The 22,839-nt window shown below is 46.6% G+C and overlaps 1 protein-coding gene across 1 annotated transcript in view; it reads right to left on the minus strand.

Annotated features, from left to right (window-relative positions):
* The window catches only part of CFAP52 (cilia and flagella associated protein 52), a 224,177-nt gene that overhangs the window by 42,498 nt on the left and 158,840 nt on the right, over positions 1-22,839 (minus strand). Inside the window, exons 7-8 of the mRNA XM_029600320.1 lie at positions 14,385-14,485; positions 13,348-13,518 (exon numbers count right to left, since the gene is read on the minus strand). Coding sequence (XP_029456180.1) covers positions 13,348-13,518; positions 14,385-14,485 — 272 coding nt within the window. The remainder of the gene's footprint in view (positions 1-13,347; positions 13,519-14,384; positions 14,486-22,839) is intronic.

The raw sequence follows: 22,839 nt of genomic DNA on the forward strand, positions 1-22,839 counted from the left end.
TCTACGACAATCTTAAGATGACAGATATGGAGAGTGGGAAATTTTTAAAATCCTTATTAATTTTAAATATTGGGTGTTATTTGATGTTTCTGCTGTTTTGAAATATTTTATCGATGTTTAGGAAATTTTAAAATTATATATTGGGGGTTGCCAAAGGAAGTATCCGCCCCAGGTGCCAAATACTTTAGGTACACCACTGCTCTGCCCTGCTTCATATCGAAGTGAACGTCAAGATATATTCCAGAGTCTGAGACAGCTTCAAACTGCTCTTGGCCAGGTTTACCACCCAGCCTAGCTCCTGTTACAAGGAGACTACCTTGTGGAAGCTCAGAAACTCTCTTCCACGCTCTTGGCTTGAATCAACCAATCGTCTAGATACATGTGAACCAGAATGCTGTCCTTGTGCAAGGCTGTCGCTACCACTACCACCATGACATTGGAGAAGGTCCTGGGCGCAGTGGCCAGCCCAAAAGGCAAGGCCTGAAACTAGTAATGTCAGCACGGCTAATTCATCCTGCTATCGACGGTAAAAAGCAAGTTTGCTTACCGTAAACGATGTTTCCGTAGGTAGCCGGATGAATTAGCCATGCTGACATGGGATCTGTCAATGACAGCATGGCTAATTCAGCCCTGCTATCGACAGGAAACTTTTATTATAAATGTATAATTTTTAATCGTGTGTAGGGAGGATGTGATATGCTGGGATGGGGGTGCGAGGCTGAAAAGCCTTGGGCATTGCTGTACAAACATTTGACAGAGTCTCCTAACTTGTAGTGTTATATTTTGGTGAATGGGTAAGGATGTGCAGATTAGTTTATGTGCATTACTGCAGATCCTGGGAGTATGTTAGGTTGGTTCTGTGTGTGTGACCAAGGTGAGGAATTTTACTAGCATGTAAGCGTTTGTATCAGTCTTATTTGTTGTGTTTTCTCAAGAGGACATGCATTGGTGGTAAACTACTGTCTTTTCATAAGTAGGACTACTGAGCCTGGTAGTAGAAGGAGTTTGTGTTGCTATTACTGAGATGACACCAGAACCAGAATATCTTTTTTGTAGAGTGAGTTGTACGGGAAATGTCGTAATTCTGATTTACATCCATTATTGTGGGTCAGGGGGTTCCTGTGGATGCAAACTGTACTTTTATACTTAGCCCCATGATGGTCATGTGTTCAGTGTGTCACTCATGTGAGAACCATCTGTCAGTTGTGTCTCAACAGAAAAAAGGTTGAGAACCACTGATCTAAAACATTGATCATGCTGGACTTATGTTTTCATTGACTGCAAAGTTTGAATGGACTTTTTTCTGACAAAAAGAAATAAATGAATTTAAAATGTTTTTTTTAACTAAATGAGAACCTTAACTAACTTACCTCCTGAAGAAATGTTTTGATTTTTTTCTCTTTTTATTGCTAAAAAATTGAAGAAAAACCACAGCAACGAAGGACGTTGCGTCCGTTGGTGCTAGACGGCTTCACCCCGTTTACCTCACCTTATTCACGGCGGCTCCTGCTTACCTAGGAAAGATGGCTACCGCAACATCTACAAGCCGACCTCTCCGGCACCCCAGAACGGCTATGGTGCAGCCTCCCGCCATTGCTCCTCCCAGGTACCTACTAGGGTGCGCGCACGTGCGTGCACCCCACGTCTTTATACCACCCTTGGCGCGAACCTCGAGGGCATTCCCTCATGCTGACGTCACGCCATCCGGGTATATTACCTTCACTAGTTTGCTAGCTCATCGAGTTAGCAAGGACTCGAATTTGTTCTTTATGCTACTCTGCCGCTTCCATGCTGCCGCTGGAAGCTCTCTCTCTGCCCTTCGGGGTAACTGCTAACCTGGGTACCCGCTCCTTGGGGACCCTCTGCTTTATTTCAGGTGCCTTTCAGGGAGCAGGTACTCGCTCCTCGAGGGCCTGCTCTCCCTGCCTCGGTGCCTGTACCTTCTTCAACATACCTGGTGGAATCGCATACCAACAGCAAACACCTAGTGAGTACTCTAACTCTCAGTCTATCTCATCCACAGTATCTCCTAGCTGGGAGACCTGCTGCGGAACCTCCTATCATCATCAAAGAGAGAAGGGCTCCCTCTGCTGAGGTCCCTGAGACTGCAACTACCAGACTGCCTCACTACTGCCACCTCTGGTGGCTCTCTTCAAGCTGTTTAACAAAGAACTAACTGTGTTTTGTGCAATACAAGTCTAGCCCAGTGCTGTGGCTCCTCAAGGGGCTCCTCCCCTTGGGCGTGGCCATCTCCCACAGCACCCAAGGATCCACCAAAACACACTCAACCATAACAGATTGCTAACTCCATGGATCCGGCTCAGCTCACTGCATTGCAGGCCATTCCAGGCCTGGCCCAGCGGATCTCCGAACAGCAGACTGCGCTGGAGGGACTGACCGCTGCATTCAACCTACTGCACACACAGATGAACTCGCCTTCCACCACAGGTAAAGAAGCTAAACCGTCTAAGATGACTGTCAAAACTACTATGCCTCTATCAGCTCCCACCCGCTTCTCAGGGGAAGTTTGGAGATGCAGAGGCTTCCTTAACCAGTGCTGCGTGCACTTTTCATTGCAACCTGGCCACTTTCCCACAGCATATGCCAAGACCACTTATATCCTGTCATATCTGGACAGACGAGCATTGTCTTAGGCCTCTTCGCTGTGGGAGCGCAAGGATCCGATTCTTCATGACCTTGAAGGATTTCTCGAACTGTTTAAGTCAGTTTTCGATGACCCTGCCTGTCATACCATTGCAGGATCTTCCTTGGTTCACCTGAAGCAAAGTAATAAACCACTAGCTGACTTTGCTATCAAATTCAAGACACTGGCGTCTGAATTATCCTGGGACCCGAGATGCCTGAAGACCTTCTTCTTTGAAGGACTGAACTCTCGTCTGAAAGACGAGCTCACAGCTCATGAAATACCTGAGACCTTGGCTGAACTAGTGAAATTAGCAACAAGGATTGATCGCCGACTTCGTGACAAGGTTCAAGAGACTAAGACTCCCAAAAAACCCTTTCAGGGTGAAGTTCGAGCTAAGTCCACACCCAGGTCTGTTCCTTTGGTCCCAGTAGCTGGCAAAGAAGAACCTATGCAATTAGGCCACAGCCATCTGACATCAAAAGAGAGAAGAACGCAGAAGAAACTGGGGCTGTGTATGTACTGTGGACAAGCTGGCCATGCTGTCCAAACTTGCCCTATGTCTGGGAAACTGGCAGACCTATGTCCTGTGGAAGGACGCTTCTTAGGTCTCACCACTCCTTCTCCTCCACTCTCTCTTCCTGTATCCTTGATCGGCGGACCCTTAGAGTATCAGACTCTTGCCCTAGTGGACTCCGGGGCAGGAGGCAACTTCATTTTACAATGATTAGTGGAGCACCTACGGATCCCCACTTCCACTATGAAGTCTCCACTACTTCTGTCGTTCATTCATGGAGAGCCCTTACCAGGTGAAGTAACCCTACTCACCGAACCATTATGTCTACGGACCGGTGCCCTCCATTCTGAGACCAGCTCCTTCTTTGTTTTAGAGAAAGCCATGCACCCTATAGTACTGAGATTACCCTGGCTGCAGCAGCATATGCCTCAATTCAATTGGGCTACACTGGAACTGTCAAGATGGGGTCCAGACTGCCATGATAAATGCCTGATGGAGGTAGCTCCATTACCCTGCATGCCTACCACCCCAGTAATGCCGGGCTTGCCGCCTCAATATGCATCCTTCCAAGATGTCTTTTCAAAAGAAGCTGCAGATGTACTACCGCCTCACAGACCTTATGACTGCGTTATTAATTTGAAGCCTAATACAGAGCCACCCAAGGGTACGGTATACCTACTGTCCGTGGCAGAGAATAAAGCCATAACCGAATATATTCAGGAAAACCTCCAAAAGGGCTTCATAAGACCATCCAAGTCCCCTGCTGGTGCAGGCTTTTTCTTTGTGGGAAAAAAGGACGAAACATTACGTCCATGTATAGATTACAGGGGTCTCAACGAAATAACAATAAAGTATCGTTATCCCCTGCCTCTGATTTCAGAGCTATTCGACAGACTACAAGGAGCTAAAATTTTCTCCAAGCTGGATCTGAAAGGAGCCTACAACTTATTTTGCATTCGAGCTGGCGATGAGTGGAAGACGGCCTTCAACTCGCGGGACGGTCACTTTGAATATCTAGTGATGACCTTTGGCCTATGCAACGCCCCAGCTGTCTTTCAAAATTTAATGAACGACATTTTCCAGGATCTCCTCTATAAGTGTGTCGTTATTTACTTGGATGACATCTTGATATTTTCTCAAGACATGACCACTCATCTAGAAGCTGTTAAGAGAGTACTGCAGAGGCTCCGTGAGAACCATCTCTACACCAAGCTATCCAAATGTGAATTCCACAAGGAATCAGTGCCTTTCTTAGGCTACATCGTTTCCAATCAAGGCTTTCAAATGGATCCACAGAAGTTGGAGAGTATTAAGAAATGGGTGCAACCCACCGGGTTAAAAGCTCTCAGACGCTTCTTAGGTTTCACCAACTATTACAGGACCTTCATCAAGAACTACTCTTCATTTACTGTTTACTGCTATGATGAAGAAAAGTGCCAATGTTGCCAATTGGTCTCCAGAGGCTATTGATACATTCCAGAAACTAAAAGATGCCTTTTCAAGCAAGCCGTACCTTCGACACCCAGACCCCACCAAGCCTTTCATCATGGAGGTCGATGCCTCAGACGTTGGTGTTGGGGCCGTATTTAGCCAGGCTAGTGATTCAAAGATTCCACAACAATGCTCATTCTTCTCCCGTCATTTCTCTCCTGCAGAGAAAAATTACAGAATAGGAGATAAAGAGCTTCTGGCTATAAAGATGGCATTCGAAGAATGGTGCCCTTGGCTCGAAGGAGCGCAACATCAAGTAACAGTCTTCACAGACCATAAGAATCTGGAGTACTTCCGCCACGCACAGCACCTGAATCATAGACAAGCGAGATGGTCTCTGTTTTTCAACAGATTCAACTTTGTGCTCAAGTACCACCCTGGAGATAAGAATATCAGAGCAGACGCTCTATCTCACTCATTCCTCTCCGAGGACATTCCAGAAGAACCGCAACACATCATTAACCCTGAGAGGGTTATTTTGGCAGCTACTCACTCTGTACCTGCAGAAAAACCCATCGTACCCAAGAACCTCAGAAAGAAGTTATTGGCTTGGGCCCACGCCTCTAAACTTTCAGGACACCCTAGTCAACGTAGAACCTTGTCTAAGCTTCAAACCTTTTATTGGTGGCCCACCATGAAGGAAGACACATTCTCCTATGTTGCTTCCTGCGCTAACTGTGCTAAACAGAAGACACTGACGGGTCGTCCATGGGGTCTACTCTAACCCTTGCCAGTGCCAGAAGAACCATGGACACATATTGTCACAGACTTCGTGGTAGACTTACCATCTTCAGGAGGAAACAACACTATTTGGGTAACTGTAGATCGTTTCTCAAAGATGGCTCATTTTGTGGCTCTCCCAGGCTTACCCACCGCAATGGAGCTCGCCGAGCTATTCATTACGCATATCTTCCGCCTGCATGGCATGCCTAAGCACATAGTCTCTGATCGAGGAGCCCAATTCACAGCTAACTTCTGGAGGGTACTATGTAAGAAGTTCCATGTTTCTCTCGACTTCACCTCAGCATACCATCCACAATCCAACGGGCAAACTGAGAGGATGAACAGGACACTCAAGTAGTTCATTCGTGCCTACGTGAACACTCGCCAGAATGATTGGAGTGAACTGTTGCCCTGGCAGAATTTGCCATTAATTCTCATCCAGCAACATCCACTGGATCAACACCATTCGAAGTGGTCTACGGACGACTCTCACTACCACCACTGCCACTTCCGTTATCAGTGTCGTCCCCAGCAGCTCAATCTACTGCCAAAGATATCCAACAACTTTGGACTCAGACAAAAGAGATGCTTATTAAAGCAGGACTTCAAGCAAAAAAGGATACAATGCTCATCACTGCAAGGCTCCAGAATTCAAGCCTGGTGATAAAGTCTGGCTTTCCACGAAGCACTTAAGACTTGAACTTCCTTCAGCTCGTTTTGCTCCTCGCTTCGTTGGACCATTTCCCATTCTCCGATGACTGGGCAATCTCACCTACAGTCTGAAGCTACCATCTACATTAAAGATCCACAATACATTCCATGTCTCACTATTGAAGCCATTGATTCTTAGTGAGTTCTACAACAAGATACCTGAAGCTACACCTATAGATGCAGAAGAAAACATCGAATACAAAGTAGATGCAGTTCTTGATGTGAGAAGACGAGGCAGAGTATGGGAATACCTCCTGTCATGGGAAGGGTATGGCCCTGAAGAAAGCTCTTGGACACCAATGTCTAATATCCTGGATAAAGAGATGCTACAGGACCTCCATAAATTGCATCCTCAAAAACCAAGACCTGGTAGGAAACAGTGTGGACGCCCTTTGAAGGGGGTTACTGTTGCGTCTGTCGATGCTAGACGGCTTTGCCCCGTTTGCCTCACCTTATTCACGGCTCCTCCTGCTTACCTAGGAAAGATGGCTACTGCAGCGTCTACAAGCCGACCTCTCCAGCGTCCCCGGAACGGCTACGGTGCAGCCTCCCGCCATTGCTCCTCCCAGGTACCTACTAGGGTACACGCACGCTCGCACCCCACGACTTTATACCACCCTTGGCGTGAACCTCGAGGGCGTACCCTCATGCTGATGTCACGCCATCCGGGTATATTACCTTCACTAGTTTGCCAGCTCAATGAGTTAGCAAGGACTTGAATTCGTTCTTGTCTATGCTACTCTGCCACTTCCGTGCTGCCGCTGGAAGCTCTCTCTCTGCCCTATGGGGTAACTGCTAACCTGGGTACCCGCTCCTCGGGGACCCTCTGCTTTATTTCAGGTGCCATTCAGGGAACAGGCACTTGTTCCTCGAGGGCCTGCTCTCCCTGCCTCGGTGCCTGTACCTTCTTCAACATACCTGGTGGAATCGCATACCAACAGCAAACACCTAGTGAGTACTCTAACTCTCAGTCTATCTCATCCACAGTATCTCCTAGCTGGGAGACCTGCTGCGGAACCTCCTATCATCATCAAAGAGAGAAGGGCTCCCTCTGCTGAGGTCCCTGAGACTGCAACTACCAGACTGCCTCACTACTGCCACCTCTGGTGGCTCTCTTCAAGCTGTTTAATAAAGAACTAACTGTGTTTTGTGCATTACGAGTCTAGCCCAGTGCTGTGGCTCCTCACGGGGCTCCTCCCCATGGGCGTGGCCATCTCCCACAGCACCCAAGGATCCACCAAAACACACTCAACCATAACAAAGGACAGCGCTAAATACAGGAAAATTGGCTCTTACCTGCTAATTTTCATTCCCATAATTCCACAGATCAGTCCAGACAAGTGGGTTTTGCATCCCTACCAGCAGATGGAGGCAGAGAACAAAACTTTGAGGCACTACTATATACCCAAGTGTGCCACCTGCAGTCCTCAGTAATGACCTATACTCAAGCCAAAGAATTAAACCCTAACACCCTCTCCCGGGCGAACAGGGAACTCAGGGTTGGAACCCCCTGAACTGGAGCCTCTAGTACATCCCGAAAAAAAAACTGACACAAACAATCTGAACTCAACATCTGTACAAACTGTACAGGAGTCCTTGAATAAATTGTACATCGATTCTCAGGAAATTCAGTCTTTCGGCCTCAAATGAGTGGGTCTCTGGAATGATCTGTGGGATTACAGAATGAAAATTAGCAGGTAAGAACCAATTTTCCTTTCTTGTTCATACTCGAATCAGTCCAGACAAGTGGAATATACCCAAGCACCCCTAATCTAGGCAGGAACCAGAAAGACCCGCACAAAGAACACTCTCACCAAAGGACGCATCCAACTGGTAGTGTCTGGTGAAAGTATGAAGAGAGGGCCACACTGCAGCTCTGCAAATCTCCTGGGGAGACAAAAGCTGACAGGCTGCCCAGGAAGCTGCCTGCGCTCTTGTGGAATGCGCTTACAGTCCCACTGTAAATTTGCTTTACAAATATAAGCCAAGCAAATGGCCTCCTTTAGCCAACGAGAAATAGTGGCCTTACAGGCCTTATCCCCTTTCTTTGCGCCACTATACAATACAAAAAATTGATCTGATCGCCGAAAACCATTAGTGACTTCCAGATATTGCAACTGAGTCTGCCTTACCTCCAAAAAATACAGTTCCCTATCCTGGAAAAGCCGGGAGATCTAACATCTGATTAACACGAAAAGAGGACACCACCTTTGGTAAGAAAGAGGGGACCATTTGCTGCAAGACTCTGTCATTAGAAATCTATAAAAACTTATATCCCTGCAAGACAGCGCCTGTAATTCAGAAATCCATCTGGCAGAGCACATGGCCACCAGAAACACTGTCTTCAAAGTCAGATCCTTCAAAGTCACTCTTCTCAAAGGCTCAAAAGGAGAGCCACACAGCACTTGCAGAGCTAAATTAAGGTTCCAATCCGGACATAGCTTCCAAACTGGAGAACACAAGTGCGTAATCCCCTTCAAGAATTGAACCACATTACAATAAGAGGTCATTGACTTCCCCCTCAACTTGCCTCTAAGAGAACCCAAAGCCGACACCTGCACACAAAGTGAACTATAGGCCAGTCCCTTCGACAACCCTTTCTGCATAAAGGCTAAGATGTGGAACATCCACAGACAGGGAATCCAAACGTTGTTGCAGACACCACGACTCAAAAACCCTCCAGAGCCTGACATACACCAGGGACGAAGAGGGCCTCCAAGCCTGGAGGAGCATGGAAATAATCTGATCCGTATAGCCTTTCAGGTGCAACCGCCATCTCTCAAAAGCCAAACCGCGAGACAAAAGTGATCTTCCCAATCCAAAAACATGAGACCCTGTCAAAGCAATCCTAGCAGGTGGGCTAATCTTAGTGGTCACTCTACTGCGAAATGCACCAGATCCACGGCTGCCACAGCCATTCTGGCACCACTAGCACCACCATCCCGGGATGCACCTCTATGCACCGCAGAACTCTTCTGATGAGTGGCCAAGGAAGAAACACGGACAGTAGGATCCCCATCAGCCAAGGGCACACCAGAGCATCCAGGCCCACCGTGCCGATCTCTTTTCTGTGACTGAAAAACCTTGCTGTCTTTGGTTTGGCACCCATCACTATGAGTTCCAGCTGGGGAATGCCCCAAATGGCAGAGATGTGATCCCAAGCTTGCGGGGACAACTCCCATTCCCACGAATCCAGTTGCTGTCTGCTGAGAAAATCTGCCTGCACATTGTCTGCGCCTGCGATGTGGGACGCCGCTATTCCCTCAAGATGGCGTTCCACCCAAACAAAAAAACAGCTGAGCTTCCAGAGTACCCATGTGACTCTTCGTTCCGCCTTGCCGATTGATGTATGCCACCATTGTCACATTGTCCAAGAACACATGCACCATCTGGCCTCTGACACAAGGAAGGAAGACTTCCGGTGAACCGCCCTTGTTTCCAGACGATTGATGGACCAGGACTTCTCCACTGGCGACCAAAGCCCTTGAGCAGCTCGTTCCAGGCACACCGCCCCCCAACCCATGAGACTGGCGTTGTGGTCACCACCACCCAGCTCAGCGACTCCAGATCCGTTCCCTTTTCCAGGTTACGACGTGACAGCCACCACAAGAGACTGGACCTGAATTCTTGTAGAAGAGGCAAAGGCAGATGATACTCCTCCGACAATGGATGCCACCTGGACAATAGCACCTTCAGAAGTGGTCTCATGTGTGCAAAGGCCCATGGAGCCAAATACAATGTGGAAGGCATGGACCCCAGTACCAGCAAATAATCCCACACGGCACTGCAAGATGAAGCAGGCGTGTCACCTGCACCTGTAACTTCGACAACCTGTCTGAAGTCAGAAACATCCTGCCCTTCTGGGTATCAAAGCGAGCCCCCAGATAATGCAACGATTGGGTCGGTACCAGATGACTCTTTGCCACATTTATGACCCAACCCAGTAACCGAAAGTGTCCATAACTCACTGAAAAGACCACACGCACTCCTCTTCCGTCTTCGCACGAATGAGCCAATCATCCAGATATGGATGTACCAAAATCCCTTTTCGCCAAAGAGTTGCCTCCACCACCACCATCACCTTGGTGAATGTCCATGGTGCCATGGCTAAGCCAAAGGGACGAGCTTGGAACTGGAAAGGCTGCCCTAGCACCATGAACCGAAGAAACGCCAAAAACTCTCCTCTGTGGCCTGCTGCTATAACTGTGCACAAGGTCTCCATTCGAAAACACAGAATCCGCAGAGCTCTGTTAACTTTTCGCAAATTGAGAATGGGCCAAAAAGTGCCCTCCTTCTTGGGAACCACAAAATAAATGGAGTACCTCCCCTGCCCCTGCTCTTCCCGCGGGATGAGAAGTATCACGCGGAAATCTAACAACCTTTGCAGAGTCCCCCGCACCACCTCTCGCTTGCTTTGAAAGACCACATGGGACTCCAGAAAAGGTCTTCCTGACAGGGCACAAAAATTCAAGAGCATAGCCATCTTTCACCACCTCTAGGACCCAATGGTCTGAGGTAATCTTGGCCCACTCCTTGTAAAAGCTGGATAATCTGCCCCCTACCGCTTCTACGGAAGAATGGGTGAGCCTGGCTTCATTGCACTGACCTTCCACCACTGGCCCCCTGACTGGTACCATCCTGGGAAAATCTGCAGGTGTCTCGAAAGGACTGCTGATGCCCCAACTGCTTCGCTCCCGAGCTGGAGGAGGGCTTGCCTGACCGGAATATATATGAATCTCGAAAACGAGATTGAGATGGAAAAACCTTCTTGTTGTTTTCTTATCCTCTGGCAGCCTGTTCCCTTTTGACTCCCCCAAAGTCTTCATCAGCTGATCCAAATCCTCCCCAAAAAGGAGCTTCCCTTGGCCCACATGTCTGCCAACCAATTGCACAACCACAAAAGCCTGTGGGCTGCCACCGCCAAGACCATGACGAAGTGTGCACCAAGTCATAAAGTGCATCCGCAACATAAGCCACTCCAGCTTCCAAGCATACCGACTGCAGACCACTGACATCCCCGGCCGAGGCTTGGTCCTCAGTTTTCTGCACCCAGCACAAGCAGGCCCTCTGCATCATACAGCCACAGATCATGGCCCAGAGACTCAAGGCAGAAACTTCAAACATCCACTTCAAATGAATCTCCATCTCCATCTCCATCTGAGCATCCTTCAGAGCGGCAGCACCCACCACCAATATAGTCATCTTTTTGGTAACCGCAGAAACAGTCGCATCCATCTTCGGCACCCGTAGGAGCTCCAGGGTCTCTTCCATCAGGGGGTAAAGTTTAGCCATAGCCCTGCCAACCTTCAGGTCCGCCTCCGGGAAGTCCCACTCCTGGTTAACCAAATTCCGAATCTTAGGCAAGGGAAAGGAACTTGGAGCACCACACAGTCCATCTAAGACCGGATTCATGCCCTCATTATCAGACTCTTCTTGTGCCACTTTAACCCCCAGTTCCTCCAACACCTGGGGATTAAGGGGACACATTCTTAAACAAGCGGATCACCCGTGGATCATCCCCCTCCAACATGGGAAACTCATCCGGATCAGGGTCATCTTTATTAACATCCGAGTCCGCATTTGGAGTCCGTGTCTGCATCCAGATCCACCACCTGTTGATCCAGAGGGTCATCCTGTGGATCATCCGAATCTCCCAAATCCTTGGGATCAACCCCCAAGCCTGCTCGACCCAGGCCCAGGCATTGTAGCAGATCCCCAGACCCTCCTGAAGCCACCACCTTAGGCCTTTTGGAAGAGGGACGAGGAGGCCTCATTCACGGGTGCTTCCTTTCCACCCCCTTCCTCACCAGGAAGGCCTTATACAAGAGAAGAACAAACTCCGGAGAAAAATTCTCTGGATCCTCATCACTCTGCACTAACAGACTGTCTTCAGAATCCCTTTCCTCATCCTGAACCTCCTGTCCCATAGAAGAAAGGGGCGGAAGGGAATCCCTGGGGCCCGAGGACACCTGCCCGTGCTTCCTCGCGGGAATGGCTGCACCCTAAGAACGCTTTGAAACTGCAGCTGCGGCCCCCAAGGTTTGAAGGGCTCTTTTCTCTAAGGCTGCTCCTGCAGAGGGACCTTCATCCCACGATGCCCAGCCTGAGCACAGGGGCTGTGTATTTATATGGGTGGATCATAGGCCACACGCCCTGCATTCTGCCATGCGTGGCTTTGGTGCCATAATGCACGCAGTCACCTGAATATAAAGCCGGCCTCCGAGTGGTGCTGAAACTCAAGCAAGCTGGCCACACGGTAGTAGCGCTGTGCGCGCTGCCATGCTGACCCAACTGGTGCACAGAAAAATCGACAGTCAGGCTGCATCCGTGTCTGAACCGCTGCACCCTGCCGCATCGCCGGCCCAAGTGACAGCTAAAAACAACCTCCCTTTGCTCCCCGGGACCCCCAGGGAAAGGGGTAAGCAAGGAACACGCTCTCCCTATTTGCCGACGCCAATAGTTCCTGCTGTCCAAGCACCCTCACCGCCGTGCCCCTGACTGCATGTCCTGTTTCCTTTTTTTTTTAAATTTTTTTTTTTTATTAACTTAATAGGGTACTTCCCTGAATAGGCCAGAGGCTCGCAGGCAGAGACCTCGGAGGACTCGAGGGAACCAGTCCCCTAGCTTTCAGGACCTCTGGAATGCCATGGGTGAACAACAGTCAGGGGTTTCGAACCCCCTGGTTGCCCGTCTCAACCTGAGGGATGATCTATGAAGGAGTCTAACACCTCAGGGAGCCTTCAAGCCTAAACTTCTCTTCAATCCTAAACTTTATTTTTTCATACTGCAGGTTTGCACCTCTACCATCCGCTGGAGACAGAAATACTGAGGGACTGCAGGTGGCACTCTTGGTTATATAGCAGTGCCTCAAAGTTTTGTTCTCTGTCTCCCACTTGTCTGAACTGATCTGGGTACGAACAGGAACAAACTGTTTGCGAAATGGACGAAATTAGACTGAGGGAGGGCACACAGTGGCATGAGAGCGGGAATTCTTGTGCATGTTCAGAAAAGGTTTTCTAAATATTGTGAGCTTGGAGAATCTTAGTACCATCAGATAACATTAACCTATTTTTGGCAGTATTGTCCACAGAAAAATGGAGAAAACCCTTTAATACATCTGGCTCATATAAGCCATTTGATTAGCTGAAAAATTCATCATACCTTATAATGGATAAAAGATTGCTTCAGGGGTTCTCTATGACTGGTGGAACCATGTCTGGAGAAGACATTTACAAACTGACAGAAAAAATCTTATACTTACAAAGGGAAAACAATATCATTGATGGCTTCATTGTGACAAGTGGCAATGAGTTCCTGTTTAAACTCTGAGTAGTTGAAACGGTAAATCTGTGATAGTCCTGTTCCTACAAAGAACTGATGACCTTGACCACGAAGCGAGATGGAATTTGTTGACCCCTGTAACTGAGTTGTCCTAACATGAGAGAGAATGAACATCTATTATTATCCAAATCACTTAGGGGGCAATATTCAGCTGCTGAGCGGCTCAGCTATTTAGCAGGATAAACATATCCAGCTAACTAACAGGATATATTCAGCGGCAAGCTTGCGCATAAATTAACTTATGCAGCTAACTCTGCTCCTCCCGCCCCCAGAACTCCCTCCATTTATGCGACTAAATTCTAGCCTAATAAGTTTTTAAATATGCCAGTTTAGCATTTAGGGCCTCATTTAATAAAGCTTTTTTCCCATTCTATGTTTAAGAGAAAAAGGCTTAGTAAATGACCCCCTTAGATGGATAACTTTTGTTATCCATCTAAATGGCTTTTGAATATCAACCTCTTAGTATTTATTCCCTTCCTCCCTTCTCTTCTCCCTTTCCCTTCCCAAGTACATACAACTAGAGATTAGCCTTGTTTGTTGAGTCATAAACCATGGCATTCTGGTACTTGCAGTCTCACAATACACTAGATGGAAGTTATACTTTTCAAGGCTCCAGAGGTTCCCTTTTGAATGACAGTGTTTCCATTAACCATTTGAATTCAGTGTAAAAATATTGTCTTTGGTGTGTTTTCTCTTGGAATCTGGATGATATTCAAGATGTAATAATTCAGTAATAGGCAATATCGTAAGTAACAGCATATAGATACCTGCTTCTAGAGTGACTTATTTTGTTGAATCATGCTTATATTTTGCCATCAATTCAGGGGCTAACTGAATTTAGGCCTAATTTTATATAGTTTCTCTCTGTTTGAGTGACTACCTTGAATGTAATACTATTCTCCCAGCATACTTCTATACAGAACTAGGGTTACAGACTTTATTTAGCTGAGTACTTACTTGACTTTTTTAAAGGATGATTCTTTGCAGAGAGATAACTTTCCATCTCCAGAGCCAACAAGAAAATCTCCTGTTTTCAGCCTCACTAAAGCGGTGATTCCCTGAGAGACAATTCAGGAATACATTTCATTCGTATTGTGCAATATGCATGCTACGGTTTCTCCATTTCCAGGTTTTTAGATTACTTTGAATGTGAAATAAGGCTTATGAGATCACTCTGTGCTTATGTGTTTGTGTGTATCCCTATTCACTTTTGTGTTTTGTGTGCTATCCACACCAAATATTCCAGACATGTTTGGGGAGACATGAGGACTCTGACAGCAGAGGCTTTTTTTTTGGATCCATGCATATCCTTATCCTTATACATATCCTTATCGTTATCGCTATCCTTCTCGCCTACTTGTTGCAATTTTATGCGATGCTCTCTACCTTTAGAGCCTCAAACCGTTTTCTGCCAGTTGTCCAATTTCCCCCCTCCCCGTTTTATTGTAATTTCCTCCTTCTAGTTGAAATGTAAACCGATATGATGTGTACTTTAATGTCGGTATAGAAAAGCTGTTAAATAAATAAATAAATAAATAAATAAATAAATATCCGTGGATGCATTCATTTGTGTGTGTCCTAGAAAAGAAGGCCCCTTCAGATCTGGGTGGAACTTCTTATTTCTAATCTCTCTTCCCCTCCCTTTTCCCCATTAAAAATGGGAAGAACAATAAGAACATAAGAAATTGCCATACTGGGTCAGACCAAGGGTCCATCAAGCCCAGCATCCTGTTTCCAACAGTGGCCAATCCAGGCTGCAAGTATCTGGCAAGTACCCAAACACTAAGTAGATCCCACACTACTGATGCCAGCAGTGGTTATTCTCTAAGTCAATGGTTCTCAACCTTTTTTTGGCCGGGACACACCTGACAGATTGTTCTCACATGCGTGACACACTGAGCATGTGACCATCACGGGGCTAAATGTAAACATGGACTCTGCATTAACAGGAATCCCCTCAACCCCCAGCAATGAGTGCAGAGCAGATCTAGGGCATTACCCTATACAACTCGCTATACAAAAAAGATATTCTGGTTCTGATGACATCCCAGTAAAAGCAAAACAAACTCCTTTTACTACCAGGCAAAATAGCCTTCCTTATAAAAAGACAGTAATTTATCACTAATGCATATCCTATTGAGAAAACACAACAAATAAGATTGATACAAATGCCTACTTGCTAGTTAAATACCTCACCTCGGTCACACACCCTTCACCAAGTACAGAAAAACCACAAATTATAAATATGGAGACAGAAACTGGAATGGAAAACCAAAAAAGCCACTCTGCATGCAGTGCGAACCTGGAGAAATGGAAAGAGAAATATAGCACCTAACAGACTCTCAGGATTTGCAATAATGCACACAAACTAACCCGCACAAAGTTACACCTGTATTATGGAACACACTCAAACAGTAACAACCCTATCTAAGAAATCAACTATTAAAACAGGCCCTAAACACTAATACATTTCCTATTGGGAAAACAGAATAAGCCAAGCTGCTATAGAGCCCCACACAGAAATAATTGTAAAGCTATACTAAAAATGTTACAAAACAGCTGCTGAACAGAATAATATCCAACAATTAAAAACTCATAAAAATTATTAAAACATGTCCAAATATCAATAACATATTTCAAAACAGCAGACCGCATAATACCCAATAATTAAAATGGCAGTCAATCAAGAAAAATAAATTTAAAAAGCCACCTTTACTAACCCTCTCCAGCAACTCTTCTATTCCTTTCCCTTCCAGGCCAATAGCACTCACCAGAAGCAGCAAAGGCTGCTGAAGCTCTGTCCTCACAGTCCTCTTCCTTAGCGCCTACAACCAGTCACTCACACACATACCTCCAATTAAGCCCTACGACCAGTCTCAGTTTCTCTCACATCAGTCATCTTCCTGACCAGTCTCTCTCTCAATCACACTCATGGTCTCTTATATACAAGCTCTCAATCACACTCAAATGCTCTCGCACCAGCTCTTACCGAGGCTTCCAGTCACACTTACACACACAAGCTCTCACCCAAGCACCCATTCACACCAGCTCTCACCCAGGCTTCCATTCACACCCACAGACACAAGCTCTCACCCATGCATTCATTCACACCCTCAGACACAATCTCTCACCCAGGCATCCATTCACACCCACAGACACAAGCTCTCACCCAGGCTTCCATTCACATCCACAGACACAAGCTCTCACCCAGGCATCCATTCACACCCACAGACACAAGCTCTCACCCAGGCTTCCATTCACACCCACACACACAAGCTCTCACCCAAACACCCATTCACACCAGCTCTCACCCTGGCGCACACACACACACAAAACACAAGCTCTCACCATGCATCCATTCACACCCACACACACAAGTTTTCACCCAAGCACCCATTCACACCCACATACACAAGCTCCCACCCATGCATCCATTCACACCCACAAACACAAACTCTCACCCTGGCACCCATTCACATCCACAGAAACAAGCTCTCACCCATGCATCCATTCACACCCACAGACACAAGCTCTCACATAGGCACCCATTCACACCCAAACACACAAGCTCTCACCCAAGCACCCATTCACACCAGCTCTCACCTGGCACCCATTCACACCCACACACACACAAGCTCTCACCCAGGCACCCACACACACACACCAGCTCTCACCTAGGCACCCACACACACCAGCTCTCACCCATGCATCCATTCACTCACAGACATACAAGCTCTCACCCAAGCATCCATTCACACCAGCTCTCACCCAGGCTTCCATTCACACCCACAGACACAAGCTCTCACCCATGCATTCATTCACACCCTCAGACACAAGCTCTCACCCAGGCATCCATTCACACCCACAAACACAAGCTCTCACCCAGGCTTCCATTCACATCCACAGACACAAGCTCTCACCCAGGCTTCTATTCACACCCACACACACAAGCTCTCACCCAAACACCCATTCACACCAGCTCTCACCCTGGCGCACACACACACAAAAACACAAGCTCTCACCATGCATCCATTCACACCCACACACACAAGCTTTCACCCAAGCACCCATTCACACCCACAGACACAAGCTCCCACCTATGCATCCATTCACACCCACAAACACAAACTCTCACCCTGGCACCCATTCACATCCACAGAAACAAGCTCTCACCCATGCATCCATTCACACCCACAGACACAAGCTCTCACATAGGCACCCATTCACACCCACACACACAAGCTCTCACCCAATCACCTATTCATACCACCTCTCACCCAGGCTTCCATTCACACCTAAACACACAAGCTCTCACCCAAGCACCCATTCACACCAGCTCTCACCTGGCACCCATTCACACCCACACACACAAGCTCTCACCCAGGCACCCACACACACACACCAGCTCTCACCTAGGCACCCACACACACCAGCTCTCACCTATGCATCCATTCACTCACAGACATACAAGCTCTCATCCAGGCACTCATTCACACACACAGACACGCCAGCTCTCACACAGGCACTCATTCACACCCACACACACAAGCTCTCACCCAGGCACTCATTCACACACACAAGCTCTCACCCAAGCACCCATTCACACCAGCTCTCACCCTGGCACCTATTCACACCCATAGACAGAAGCTCTCACCCAGGCATCCATTCACACCCACAGACACAAACTCTCACCCAGGCACTCATTCACACCCATTCACACCAGCTCTCACCCTGGCATCCATTCACACCCACAGACAGAAGCTCTCACCCAGGCATCCATTCACACCCACAGACACAAACTCTCACCCATGCATTCATTCACACCCAGAGACACAAGCTCTCACCCAGGCTTCCATTCACACTCACAGACACAAGCTCTCACCCAGGCATCCATTCACACCCACTCACACAAGCTCTCACCCAAGCACCCATTCACACCAGCTCTCATCCTGGAGCACACACACACACACACACAAGCTCTCACCCATGCATCCATTCACACCCACAGGTACAAGCTCTCACCCAGGCTTCCATTCACACCAACAAGCTCTCACCCAAGCACCCATTCACACCAGCTCTCACCCATGTAACCATTTACAGACACAAGCTCTCACCCAGGCTTCCATTCACACCCACACACATAAGCACTCACCCAAGCACCCATTCACACCCAGAGACACAAGCTCTCATCCAGGCATCCATTCACACCCACACACACAAGCTCTCAACCAGGCTTCCATTCACACCCACACACATAAGCTCTCACCCATGTATCCATTCACACCCAGAGACAGAAGCTCTCACCCATGAATCCATTCACACCCACAGACACAAGCTCTCACCCATGAATCCATTCACACCCACACACACACAAGCTCTCACTCAGGCATCCACTCACACCCACACACAAGCTCTCACATAGGCACCCATTCACACCCACACACACAAGCTCTCACCCAAGCACCTATTCACACCACCTCTCACCCAGGCTTCCATTCACACCCAAACACACAAGCTCTCACCCAAGCACCCATTCACACCCACACACAGAAACTCTCACCCAGGCACCCACACACACCAGCTCTCACCCAGGCTCTCACCCAAGCACCCATTCACATCAGCTCTCACCCATGCATCCATTCACACACAGACACACAAGCTCTCACCCAGGCACTCATTCACACCCAGACACACAAGCTCTCACCCAGGCACTCGTTCACACACAGACACACCAGCTCTCACCAAAAATGTATTCTTTCTTCACTGCAGGGATGGGCTCCAGTTCCGCCGGGGCTTTACTCTGGCGGGCCTTCTTTTTGCACTACCATGGGAATGGGTTCATGTGGTGGCCTCGGTCGGGAGCGGGTTTCCTCTTTGCCACCATGGGGATGGGCTCCCGTGGTGGCCTCGGTCGGGGTCGGCTTTCCTCTTCGCCGCCATGGGCTGTGGCGGTCTTGCTTCATCGGAGTTCAACTATTCACCCCACCCCCGGGCATTCTGATGCCTGCCTCACCAGCCAATCACGGCTTCCTCCCTTCTTCCTATTCCCACTGGTAGGTAGAAGGGAGGAGGTTTCCAATTAGCCTGCGCGGGGGCAGGCAGAATGAAGGAGGCTTCCCACTGAGCAATGGGGGTAGGAAGAATGGAGGCTTCCAATTGGCCCGCGAGGGCTGGAAAAAGGGAGAAGGGAAATGCAACGGGCAGTGGGACACCGAGAGAGGCGACACACCTGCCGGTGTTTGGCAACACACTAGTGTGTCGCGACACACCGGTTGAGAAGCACTGCTCTAAGTCAACTTGATTAACAGCAGTTAATGGACTTCTCCTCCAAGAACTTATCCAAACCTTTTTTAAACCCACATACACTAACTGCACTAATCACATCCTCTGGCAACAAATTCCAGAGCTTAATTGTGCTTTGAGGGAAAAAGAATTTTATCTGATTAATTTTAAATGTGCTACTTGCTAACTTCATGGAGTGCCCCCTAGCCCATCTCTTATCCGAAAGAGTAAATAATCTATTCACATTTACTCATTCTAGACCTCTCATGATTTTAAACACCTCTATCATATCCCCCCTCAGCTGTCTCTTCTCTAAGCTGAACAGCCCTAACCTTTTAGTCTTTCCTCATTGGGGAGCTGTTCCATCCCCTTTATCATTTTGGTCACCCTTCTCCTTATATTCTCCAGAGAAACTATATATTTTTTGAGATGCGGCGACCAGAATTGTATACAAAATTCAAGGTGTGCTCTAACCATGGAGCGATACAGAGGCATTATGACATTTTCAATTTTATTCATCATTCCCTTACTAATAATTCCTAACATTTTGTTTACTTTTCTGACTGTTGTAGCACACTGAGCAGACAATTTCAATGTATTATCTACTATGACACCTAGATCTTTTTCCTGGGTGGTAGCTCCTAATATGGAACCTAACATTGTGTAACTGCAGCATGGGTTATTGTTTCCTATATGCATCACCTTGCACTTGTCCACATTAAATTTTATCTGCCATTTGGATGCCCAATCTTCCAGTCTCACAAGGTCCTCCTGCAATTTATCACAATCCACTTGTGATTTAACTACTCTGAATAATTTTGTATCATCTGCAAATTTGATTACCTCACTTATCATTAAATAAATAAATAAATAAATAAAATATCATATTCCTTTCCAGATCATTTATAAATATATTGAAAAACACTGGTCCAACAACAGATCCCTGAGGCACTCTACTGTTTACCCTTTTCCACTGAGAAAATTGACCATTTAATCTTACTCTCTTTTTCCTGTCTTTTAACCAGTTTGTAATCCACGAAAGGACATCGCCTCCTATCCCATGACTTTTTAGTGTTCTTAGAAGCCTCTCATGAGGGACTTTGTCAAACACCTTCTGAAAATCCAAATATAATCCATCTACCAGTTCACCTTTATCCACATTTATTAACATCTTCAAAAAATGAAGCAGATGAAGCAAGACGTCCCTTGGGAAAATCCATGCTGACAGTCTTTCTATATACTTTGTGATTTTGATCTTTAGAATAGTTTCCACTATTTTTTCCAGCACTGAAGTCAGGCTCACTAGTCTATAGTTTTCCAGATTGCCCCTGGAGCCCTTTTTAAATATTGGAGTTACATTGGCCACCTTCCAGTCTTCAGGTACCATGGATGTTTTCAATGATAGGTTACAAATTTTAACTAATAGATCTGAAATTTCATTTTTTAGTTCCTTCAGAACCATGGGATGCATACCATCCGGTCCAGATGAATTTTACTCTTTAGTTGGTCAATCTGGCCTACTACATCTTCCACGTTCACAGTGATTTGGTTCAATTCATCTGACTCATCACCCTTGAAAATCATCTCTGGAACATCCTCATTAGTAAACACAGAAGCAAATAATTCTTTTAGTCTTTCTGCAAGGGCCTTATCTTCTTTAAGGGCACGGTCATCTAACGGTCCAACTGCCTCCCTCACAGGTTTCCTGCTTCGGATATATTTTTAAAAGTTTTTATTATGGGTTTTTGCATCTATGGCCAACTTCATTTCAAATTCTATCTTAGCCTGCTTTATCAATGTTTTACACTTAACTTGACAATGCTTATGCTTTTCCCTATTTTCTTCTTCCAGTTTTTAAAGGGTGTTTTTTTTTACTAAAATAGCCTCTTTCACATCACCTTTTAACTATGCTGATAAATGTTTTGCCTTCCTTCCACCTTTCTTAATGCGTGGAATACATCTGGACTGTGTTTCTAAGATTGTATTTTTTAACAATGTCCATGCCTGTTGTACACTTTTAACCTTTGCAGCTGCATCTTTCAGTTTTTTTTCTAACTATTTTCTTCATTTTATCAAAGTTTCCCTTTTGAAAATTTAGTGTTATAGCTATAGATTTACATATTGTCCCCTTACAGTCACTAGTTGAAATTTGATCATGTTATGATCATGTTATGATCACTATTGCCAAATGGCCCCACCACAGTTACCTCTCTCACCAAATCCTGCATTCCACTAAGAATTAAATCTAAAATAGCTCCCTCTCTCGTTGGCTCCTGAACCAACTGCTCCATGAAGCAGTTGTTTATTCCATCCAGGAAAATTTATGTCTCCAGCATATCCTGATGTTACATTTACCCAGTCAAAATTAGGGTAATTAAAATCTCCCATTATTACTGCACTGCCAAATTGGTTAGCTTCCCTGATTTCTCTTAGCATTTCATCATCTATCTGATCATTTTGACCAGGTGAACGGTAGTATACTCCTATCACTATACTCTTACCCAACACACATGGGATTTCTGCCCTTACAGATTCTACTGAGCATTTAGTTTCTTGTATGATCTTTATCCTGTTGGACTCTATACCCTATCGGATGTAAAGTGCCACACCCCCACCAAGTTGATCCTCTCTATCATTGCGATATAATTTGTACCCTGATATAGCACTGTCCCATTAGTTATCCTCCTTTCACCAGGTCTCTGAGATGCCAATTATGTCTATCATTCACTGCTATACACTCTAACTCTCCCATCTTACGTCTTAGACTTCTGGCATTGGCAAACAGATATTTCAAAGTACTTTTTTTGTTTGTATTATCAACCTGCTTTTCCATTGATAGGGATAATTTGGAATTCTTTAGCTCAGGTGATTCATTACATATAGGTACATGGACTACTATTGCTTTTATTGGAACCTCTCTGTTGGGATGCCTCTCTGTGGAACTTGCACCCTCAGGACTGTTCCAGCTTTCTGTGGGAGACCTGCCCAGCCGGGCTCAACATCCCCTACTCATTACTGCTACCTCTGGTGGTTTCCAAAACTGTTTAATAAAAGATTCAAATCTGTGTTTGTGTGTCCAGAGTCTAGCCTGACACTGTGGTCCCTCAAGGGACTGCCCCTCATGGGTGTG

The sequence above is a fragment of the Rhinatrema bivittatum genome, chromosome 4 (assembly GCF_901001135.1).
Source record: "Rhinatrema bivittatum chromosome 4, aRhiBiv1.1, whole genome shotgun sequence".
Classification (NCBI taxonomy): domain Eukaryota; kingdom Metazoa; phylum Chordata; class Amphibia; order Gymnophiona; family Rhinatrematidae; genus Rhinatrema; species Rhinatrema bivittatum.